Source organism: Herpailurus yagouaroundi, unplaced genomic scaffold, assembly GCF_014898765.1.
Source record: "Herpailurus yagouaroundi ecotype Mexico unplaced genomic scaffold, PumYag 28, whole genome shotgun sequence".
Lineage (NCBI taxonomy): Eukaryota > Metazoa > Chordata > Mammalia > Carnivora > Felidae > Herpailurus > Herpailurus yagouaroundi.
Window position 1 is genome coordinate 105,828,420 of NW_024412376.1, and position 10,588 is coordinate 105,839,007.

General features: G+C 41.2%; 1 protein-coding gene across 7 annotated transcripts in view; it reads right to left on the bottom strand.

Moving 5' to 3' along the window:
* SHROOM3 (shroom family member 3) overlaps positions 1–10,588 on the bottom strand; it is a 329,233-nt gene that overhangs the window by 24,343 nt on the left and 294,302 nt on the right. For all 7 annotated transcript variants that reach the window (XM_040480686.1, XM_040480676.1, XM_040480711.1 and 4 more), the window contains one exon: positions 4,866–4,939. In XM_040480686.1, the coding sequence (XP_040336620.1) occupies positions 4,866–4,939 (74 nt within the window). The remainder of the gene's footprint in view (positions 1–4,865; positions 4,940–10,588) is intronic.

Sequence of the window (10,588 nt, forward strand, 5' to 3'; positions counted from 1 at the left end):
TTCTGCCCCTTTCAGGACTACTTTGGGAAAGTAGTCCCAGTGTGATCCCCATGGGAGAGGTCTGTTTGGAAAGCACCTGTGTGGGCTGTGAACTTGACGGTTTTATTTACAGTTTTCCCTCAGTTTCCTCCTGTTTTCACTTTTTACAATGGAAGGTCAGGAGGGGGAGGGGAGTCTCCCCAAGGAGCTAATAAGCAATCATCTCTGGAGAAAGAGAGCAATAGCAATGGGCAAATGGGGTACGTGGTGAGTTAAACACCTGTCCTCTATCTAGGCTCTGAGGAAAAACCCAACAACTTCCAATACTTTTGTCATTATGCTCTAAAGGAAGAAAGGAAAACAAAACAGAAATCTGTAGCACTGCCTGCTGCCACCCAAGAGTTAATGTGGGGAAAAAACAAAGCGCCGGCAAACCACCCTAATTTGAAAATTCCACATTTGGCGCTCCTTGACTCGTATGCAAGTGAATCTGGAGAGCAGATGGAACTTCTCATTTTGCAGATCTGAGTCCCGAGGGAAGCTGTGGCTCAGTCCCCAGGAGAACCCCAGCCCAGGCCTGCCACAAAACCATCCAAGTGCCAGGCAAGGATAATGCAGCATATGGAAGGAGAAGACTGCAAAGAACCAAATTAGCTCTTCTCGGGATGTTATTTTTTCTGTATTATAAATGCAGATGGCTAAGGGGCCCATCTCTCTCTCGGATGCAGCCCCTCCCTTCCCCTCAGATATCCTTTTCATTCAGAGGGAGTATCTTTACCAGGAAAGTCTCAATATCTAAGATTGGCTACTTTGTACTTCTTGGTGGGTTCCCAAATGGGGGTACTGAAAACCCAGAGGCAGGAAATTCGCTGGGGGGCTTTTCTCTCATGTCTTACTCATGTTGGTATCCTCAGTACCTGGTACAAAGTCCTGTCTTGGGGGTGCCTGGGTGGCTCAGTCACTTAAGCTTCTGACTCTTCAGCTCAGGTCATGATCTCACAGTTCATGAGTTCAAGCCTTGCATCGGGCTCTGTGCTGACATTGTGGAGCCTGCTTTCAGATTCTCTGTCTCCCCTCTCTCTGCTTCCCCTACTCATGCTCACGTGCTCTCTCTCTCTCAAAATAAATAAATGAACTTAAGAAAAAAAGGACTCTCTCAGTAAGTGTCTGTTGAACAACTCTGCCCAACTGCAGTTTAGACTGTAGGATATAAACTCTTTTCAAACTCCATACCCTCTAATAGGACACAGAATAACTGGAATCAGTTTAATGACTAACCTGGGTACCTTCATTTTATTATATTTGTATCTTGAGACTTTTTTAAAAGGGGAAGCATCACTAAAAAAAAAAAAACCCACAAAATATAATATTTATCCTTTATTTAAAGCCCAAATAAACTTTGAGATATATATATATTTTAATGTTTATTTATTTTTGAGAGAGCAGGGGAGGGATAGAGAAAGATGGAGACAGAAGATCTGCACTGACAGTGCAGAGCCTGATGTGGGGCTTGAACTCACAAACTGAGAGATCACAACCTGAGCAGAAGCTGGACACCTAACCGACTGAGCCACCCAGGCACCTCTAATCTTTCATGTATTTTTAGTTTATGTTGAATCTATAGGAGCCATACTTCAATTGTATATTTTTGAAGGTAATATTGGAGTTAAATGCTTAGTCTAGTTGAGAATGCTTCTCCTAGGGGACTGTTTTGTATGTTTTCAAGAACAAAAGATAGGGTGAAAGAGATGTTTGAGTCTCTTTCATACTAGAGTGTGAGAGGCAAACATCTGTTCACAGGTATCCAGGAATCCTAACATTCAAGAATGGAGTTTGAAAGCAATTAGTCTTCTTTTTTTCCTTCATAGCTTTTTTTAAAATGTGATAAACAGAGAAAATTTACTATTCTATTTTTTTTTAAGTTTATTTATTTTGAGAGAGCACACACGTGCGAGAAAGCCAACAAGGAAGGGACAGAGGGAGAGGGAGAGAGAGAGGATCCCAAGCAGGTTCCACACTGTCAGCACAGAGCCCGATGAAGAGCTTGAACTCATGAACCGTGAGATCATGACCTGAGCTGAGATCAAGAGTAGGCCACTAATTAACCTACTGAGCCACCCAGGTACCCCTATGACTGTATTTTTTTTCAACTTTTTTTTTTTTTTATTTACTTATTTTTGGGACAGAGAGAGACAGAGCATGAACGGGGGAGGGGCAGAGAGAGAGGGAGACACAGGATCGGAAACAGGCTCCAGGCTCCAAGCCATCAGCCCAGAGCCCGACGCGGGGCTCGAACTCACGGACCACGAGATCGTGACCTGGCTGAAGTCGGACGCTTAACCGACTGCGCCACCCAGGCGCCCCTATGACTGTATTTTTAAATGTTCAGTCCAGTAGTGTTAAGTATATCCATATTGCTGTGCAACAGATTTCCAGAACTTTCTCTACCTGTAAATCCAAAACTCGATACCTAAGCAACAACTCTTTTCCCTTCCCCCAGCCCTGAAACCTCTACTTTCTGTTTCTATGCATTTCATTAGTTTATAGATGCCTTATGTAAATGGAATCAGAGTATTTGTCCTTTTGTGTCCAGCCTGTTTCACTTAGCATAATGTCCTCAAGGTTCATCCATGTTGTAGCATGTGTCAGATTCCCTTTTTAAGACTAAATAATATCCCAGTATATGTATATACCACATTTGTATCTATTGATGGGCATTTGGGCTGCTTCACCTCTTTGCTATTGTGAGTAGTGATGCTACGAACACGGGTGTGAAAATATCTCTTTGAGATACTACTTTCAACTCTTAAGGATGTATGCTCAGATATGGTAGATTTTTAATTTTTTTGAGGAACTGACATACTCAAAGCAATGGAGACTATTTTGCAATCTCACCAACTATTATTTTTGGTGGAGGGAAAGACATTTATTACTGAGCTATAAATTAGAGGTGGCAGGAGCCTAGTAGTCATGTTTGCACAAGGGGACCAACGTCTCCACATCCCTTTCGATATATCTGATAGTAGCCACCCAAATGGGTATGAGGTGGTATCTTATTATGGTTTTGATTTGTTTCTCTCATCATTAGTGATGAGAAGCACCTTTTCATCTGCTTGTTGGGCATTTTTTATCATCTTTGGAGAAATGTCTCGTCAAGTTCTGTTTAAAAAATTTTTTTTTAGTGTTTATTTTTGAGAGAGCATGAGCGGAGGAGGAGCAGAGAGGGAGACACAGAATCCAAAGCAGGCTCCAGGCTCTGAGCTGTCAGCACAGAACCCAACACGGGGCTCAAACTCATGAACTGTGGGATCATGACTTGAGCTGAAGTGGGACACTTAACCAACTGAGCCACCCAGGCGCACGTTTGTTTTTTAAGTAGGCTTGGGATACCTGGGTGGCTCAGTTAGTTAAGTGTCTGACTCTTTGTTTTGGCTCAAATCATGATCTTATGGTTTGTGGGATCGAGCCCCGCCTCAGGCTTGGGATTCTCTCTCCCTCTCTCTGCCCCTCCTCTGCTGGTCTCTCTCTCTCTCTCTCTCAAAATAAATAAATAAACTTAAAAAAAAAAAAAGTAGGCTTTACGCCCAGTGTAGAGCCCACCTTGGGGCTTGAACTCACGACCCTGAGATCAAGACCTCAGCTGAGATAGAGTCAGATGCTTAACCAACTGAGCCACCCAGGCGCCCCTCAAATTTTTTTTGTAACTGAGGCATTTGATTTTTTTTTTTTTGGTTGAGTTACTTTTGCCTTTGACTTCAGACAGTTCTCTTTTGGCAGTACGTTAGGTCACTGTTACTTTTCCCTTGATTCTAGTTTGTAAGCAATGCACCCAAACTAACCAAAGTTCTCAGCCTCACCTTGAATATTTTCTTCACTTTAGGCACAGCTATGGGAGCAAGAGCACATAACCGTGGACGTCTGCTCTTGGCCATAAAGAAGGTAACTTAATATCCACCTCCTGATACCACATAGGCTGCTTTAAGGTGGCAGTGTTAGGCTGAGCTACTGAGAAGGTGAATACAGTATAGAAAAAAAGAGAAACAAGGATTGAATTAAATGTAAGAAAAAGAAACTGGCTTCAAAAAACATGGAAGGTAGGAGGGAAGATGTAAATGCATACTACAAATTATAGTAGATAGCCCTATGATGTTGCCTTAAAACCACATACAGGCACGTGCTTCAGGAGAAATTCCTTGGAAATTTCTACTTAAGCTCCATGTGAATAGCTCAAAAATTCAAAGTCTAAACAAGTATCCATTATATGTTTCTACTTAGGAGAAATGATTTTGATGACAATTTTTAACTTTCCTGCTATTTTTTTTTTATCCCTAAATGCCTAAAAATTATGATTTGGGAGCTTTACTTTTTATTTTGTGTGCTTCCTGTAAGTTTGTCTTGCTCTGTAAAGCTGTTCATGAAATGGTCACTCCTCCTCTAGTGTTCTAGTCACCAGACCTGACCCTTTGTGCACAAGACTGGAAGACAGCCACACAAAGAGGCCCCATGTGTGACAGCCATCATAGGATATGCATGGAGCATCTCCATGAACTATTCTGAGGCTACTCTTACTTGAAGTCAACCACTGCTTCAACAGTACACATTCTAAATCTATTTTGAAGAAGTCTCATCCTTAAAGGAAGTCATCTGTAAATAAAAAACGTAGAAGGTCCCTATGGTACAGACAAATGGCAGAGGCAGCACACAGTCCTATGAAACATCTTAATGTCACGTTTCCCTTCCTTGGAGAGAAGAACAGAAACATTTTTAAAAAATTTTTTAAGTTTATTCATTTCTGAGAGAGAGAGAGAGAGAGAGAGAGGGAGACACAGAATCTGAACTCCGGCGGCATTCCTAAGGCAGAGGGCATCATAAATACACGTACATACCTGGACCCAGGGCCAGCCAAATAACACGGATCCTTCACAGGGCCAAAGCTGTTGTTTTCCCCCAAAACCACATCCTTGAAACACAAGAAAGGCACAGCGTTATTCCCAAAAAAACAGGCACTGAAATTTACCAAGAAGGTGGAGGTAGAAAGGAGAAGGAACCTTTATTGGATGCCTACTCCTTACGGTCAGGTACCAATGCAGGACTGTTACATACTACCCCTCCTCATCCTCAATGCCCAGGAAGTGTTGTGAACCCTGGTGCATTGAGGAAGACACAGATCCAAAGCACTTAACTGTCGCAAGGTCACAAGTGGCAGAGCCAGGATTTGCACCTCAGTCTGTCTCGCCGGGTGCCTCTCCTAACAAGGACATTTTCTAAGCAGAAGTCTGATAGCAGTTATCTCCAGGGTTCAAAATAACCACTGGACTTGAAACAGAACGATGAAAATTAATTCAAAGGGCCAAACTTTTGAACCAGCAATAGGGAAATATGGGAGATGACAAGAAAAGGATAGTTTATTGAATTTAGCAAAAATCTCCAATGTTCTGATGTATTATTAGAAAAACGGTAAGTATCTGGCTTGTAATCAGGTTGAAGTATATTCTCTCCAGGAAAAACATCTCACCCACATGTACTATCAGTAACTCTGGTAACTTTTCAGGGATTTTCTTTTGGTTCTTTCTTTCTATCTATCTATCTATATCTATCTATCTATCTATCTTAGAGGGTGCGAGAGGCAGAGAGAAAGAATCCCAGGAGGGGAAGAGGGAGAGAAGTGGGGGGTGGAGAGAAGTGGGGCTCAAGCTCACGAACCATAAGATCGTGACCTCTGCCAAAGTCAGATGCTTCATGACTGAGCCACCCAGGCACCTGTGTTTTTGGTTTTAGTAAGGGTATATATTGGTTTCCCAAAAGGGTGGTAGGTGAGATTTGTTTGGTTTGTGTGAGTTTTCGATAGTATAAAATTTGGCCCATGTGAACGGGTCCCTGATGAAGACCATGATATTGCTATTGATAATACACTTCATTTTCAATTATAAATTGAAAATTTATTGAATATAATTATTTCAATTATTTATAACAGGCGACAGGCAGAAAACAGAGAAATTAAATCCATATATGATCTTCCACTTAGTTTTAGCAACTCATTTCACCATTTACTCTCTCCAATGGGCTAATTGCTTTCCGATCTTTTTTTTTTTTGGCCCAGTCAGTAGTAGAGGTACTCAAAGGCAACAGGAAAGAGCCAAAGGCAGTAGTAGGTCTGAAGGGAAAACAAACACCTGAATATTAATAGCAGTGATCCCTTATTGCATTTACTGAGTGCCACTCTGCTAAGTACCTTACACTCCTCAAATTATGTGTCTGGAATTGTATCAGGCCCCTGACAGTCCTTCTGTAAGTTAACCTATAATAAGAGGGAGCAGGGAGGTAACTGCAGCTCAGAGAGGTTAAGTATTTTGCCCACAGTTAAAGTGGAGGAGGGAGGATTCAAACCCTCATCTCTTCAAAGCTCCAGATTTTTCCTTGGGATCTTCCAGGTGAGTAGAGGCTGTGCTGGATGCAATGAGATTTCAATGCTTTGAGAGAAAGGCGTTCCATGTGTCTCTTATTTGCTCAAATATTGGTAGAGGGAATGGGAATTCCTGCTCTCCACAAAACCTTCTGGTCCTTCTGAGGTCTCTCCCTGTTCCACCCCCTCTTGACAAGAATGCACAGCTTTGCCAATAATTAAGTGGGAACGCTTCCACCTCCCCTGTAAGCTCCTTCCCCACTAACAATTAGGTATATTTTTCCATTTTTCTTATTTCCTTTGAATTTCAGTAGGAGTTTAACTTCTGTGGTCACATGAGTTGGCCCTCAGAATAAAGCGCTTAAGTTGATATTTATGTGGGTATGCGTAAGATACAGGAAGGAAAAAAAGACTTCATAGGACAGCAAAACACCAAAATAAATAAATAAATAAATAAATAAATAAATAAATAAATAAGGAAGTGAGACCCACTCACAGGCCATTGCGAGAACTCTCTAAACTTCCTGTTGCTGACAATACCATTTGGACAGAAGTCCAGCCTAGTACAAGCCCAAGGAGGCTCAATTTCTGTTGCATTTACTTGCTATGATTTGGACATACATTCACTGCCAAAGAAGACTTTATTTTCTATGACCTGTTAAGAAGTATAAAGTACTTAGGGCAATTTAGGAAAAAGCAATGGCTCTGGGAGAAATACAAGGTATCGAGTTATTCTTGTAGACACTTGGACAAGTGTCTATTTGTGTCTATTAGTTATCTGATTTTTGATGACAGACTTCAAAATACCCCAGTTCTTATTCTTCATTAGGAATAGCAAACTTAAAATTACAAACCTAAAGTCTATGGAGTCCCGATCCTCACTCTTGCTTTGGGTTTTGAGTTACTTAGTATCTTCATAGCCAATAAAATATGAAGACAATAGTATTCATCTATTTTGGAATACCAGTTTCAAGTATCTACTAAAATGAATCAAATCCACTTGAGAAATCTTAAAATTTTTTTTTAAATGTAAATAACAGTAATCAGTAGATGTTAAAATGAAATCAATTCATTGACTGAAGTTTTCAGATAGATATTTAATGCTAGCCTCCTCCTTTTCCCAAACTTTTTTATTCAGGGAGGGAGCATGGTATAGGGATTTGCAGAATCTGGTGTCCAACAACATGGGGTCAAAACCTTGCTCCCACCACCTGGGGCAAATTTCCCATCCTTTATGTGCTCACCTTCTGTAATACAGAGATAACAACAGTATCTACTTTGCACAGATGTAAGGATTATTTTTATGCTTCTAAAACATGTAGTTCGACAACTGGTACATACATAGTAAACATTTATTATTAGCTATTTGCAACTTTCCCTTTGGTGGAAAGGTGATTCTGTTTATGCACAAGCTTGAATGGGTGCTTACTAAAGGGGTGCCAAAATGAGTTACAAGCTGCAGTCTACAGAATCAAGCCTACATCCGACATGGTAGGATGCATTAAGCACTTTCCTCAGTAGTTAAATGATGTTTGTCACACCATCACATGGTGAGCATCTTATATATCAGGAACCAGGGTCTTTGAGAAAACAGGCAGAAGGAGAGAAGCCTCTAACTCAGCATCTGGAAAAACAACTCCCAGCCAGGAATCTTATTTCTCCAAAGGCTTCTTTTTATAGCCTTTGCTGTATTTTAAATCTATGCGATGAACAGGTGTAAATTTCCATCTCCCAAGCAGAATTACTTGGATGTTCTCTGGCAGCTTTGCAGGGCACATCCACTTTAAAAAGGTTAAATTTTCTAAAGCTTCACAGAAAGTAGGAAATAGGTAAGAATTTGGTGTGCCCTTCAGCTCCATCACTAATATCCACTGTTCTGTAATTACACTTTTCAAATGAAGAGAAGGTAAAGGAGAAGTAACAAGAGGCTGCATGTTCTAGAGAGGCCCACAGCTGGCTAACGAGAGGTCCAGGGCTGCTGACTGAGCAGGTCTCAGTCTACAAGTGGTGGCGGCCTTCTGTAGTTATTTAGGCCCAAGAGTGATCAATTTTTATTAACAGAAGAATTGATTTTTTTAAGATACTTTAATTTTTTTTAGATGTTTATTTTAGAGAGAGATTGAGAGACAGAGTACAAGTGGGGGAGGGGCAGAGAGAGAGAGAAGGTGACAGAATCCGAAGCAGGCTCCAGGCTCTGAGCTGTCAGCACAGAGCCCGACGCGGGGCTCGAACTCACAAATTGTGAGATCATGACCTGAGCCGACGTCAGATGCTTAACCAACTGAGCCACCCAGGCGCCCCTTGGAAGAGTTGATGTCTATGCTGGCCTTGTTTTAGAGGCAGAAACAATCCTCGATAATGGATGTTTGAAAAGGAATCCTTGTCAAAAGCTTGTAAAATCCTGCTCTAGCATCTGGCTGGCGGGAACAAGCAGCATGTGTTCAGGACCATAAATAGACTCCATATTTTGGGTTTAACTGAGGCAGACAGTTTCCACAGGGTTCCTTAATTTCTCAGAGTTCTCTAAAGCTTGGATTGAGACCAATTCCTACTGAATACCTTCATTAAAGCTTAATAATAATGGTAAGGTTTCTCGAATTTATGCAGATAAAAAACCAATAAAATATCCTAAAATAATAACAATAATTGTGTGGAGCCTAGTTTTGTGTTTTTTTTTTAACTAGTTCCACAAATAGGGTAGATGATGGCTGTGTGAAGAAGAATCAAGGAGCAGACCTTGCCATGGACCTGGTCTCCAGGCTGGCAAGGTCTGGTGCTGGGTGGGAGAACAGGAGAAGGAAGGTCAGGAGCACAGTCCTGGCTCCGTTACAATCTGGGGGATGATATTCTATTTTCACAATTTATAGGAGCAAGGCAGCACAGATAAACTCTTTGATTTTGAAATGTTCCCCCCCCTCTGGCATCACAGTCCCCAAATTAACTAATATCTAAATATGGTACTCTATTGCAGAGGATGTAAATAATGTTCTGTATTTGTCTTTGGAAAAAGTGTTTCAAATAACATATTTAGCTGGGATTTAGAAGAATTTCATCACTTCTCCATACCACCTGTGTTTTAGCTTTATTTCCCAGTTTACCAGGCTTGAGAGGTATTTGGGGAGAAAGCAAAGGAACATTCATAGCCATCCAATCAATCAAGGGAGAAGGAGGCCATCTCATAAGAAATAAATAGCAGAAGATGATTTAGTTTTCACCTAAACATTTGTTTTCTGTAGAACATGGGAAGAAAAATTAAGAAGATGTTTGGATTACTATGCTCCTGAAGCCCATCAAACTCGCTGAAATTTTATGTTACATACGTGGGTTTTAAGTGTTTTAGTTGTAGGATAAGGAGTAGAAATTAGCTCTGTTTTTCCTTTCGAGGGGAGGAAAATGGTTAGGGAATGCTTATGGAGGATATGCCTCTATACAGTTGTTTTGTGGGTTTATACTGGGGAGAAAAATGTTTCTGGATATTTTGAAACAGAAAATATCTCGATGGGTACAGAATTTTGTTTCAGAAATGGTGCAGCAAAGTACTTCTCAGGCGGTAATGTCTGAATCTTTCTTTTTTTGAAGCTGTTTCTACCAACTAATGCCTCCCCCCACACAACCCCCAATCCTTTATAAACCTCCTGCCCCATCCTTCACAGCCTGGTTCAAAGACCATCTCCTTCACCACACTGAGATATCACCTCACACCAGTCAGAATGGCTATAATGAACAAATCAGGAGGCTACAGGTGCTGGAGAGGATGTGGAGAAACGGGAACCCTCTTGCACTGTTGGTGGGAATGCAACCTGGTGCAGCCACTTTGGAAAACAGTGTGGAGGTTCCTCAAAAGATTAAAAAGAGATCTACCCTATGACCCAGCAATAGCACTGCTAGGAATTTACCCAAGGGATACAGGAGTGCTGATGCATAAGGGCACTTGTACCCCAATGTTTATAGCAGCACTTTCAACAATAGCCAAATCATGGAAAGAGCCTAAATGTCCATCAACTGATGAATGGATAAAGAAATTGTGGTTTATATACACAATGGAATACTATGTGGCAATGAGAAAGAATGAAATATGGCCTTTTGTAGCAACGTGGATGGAACTGGAGAGTGTTATGCTAGTGAAATAAGTCAGTCAGAGAAAGAGATTCTGTATGTTTTCACTCTTATGTGGATCCTGAGAAACTTAACAGAAGACCATGGGGG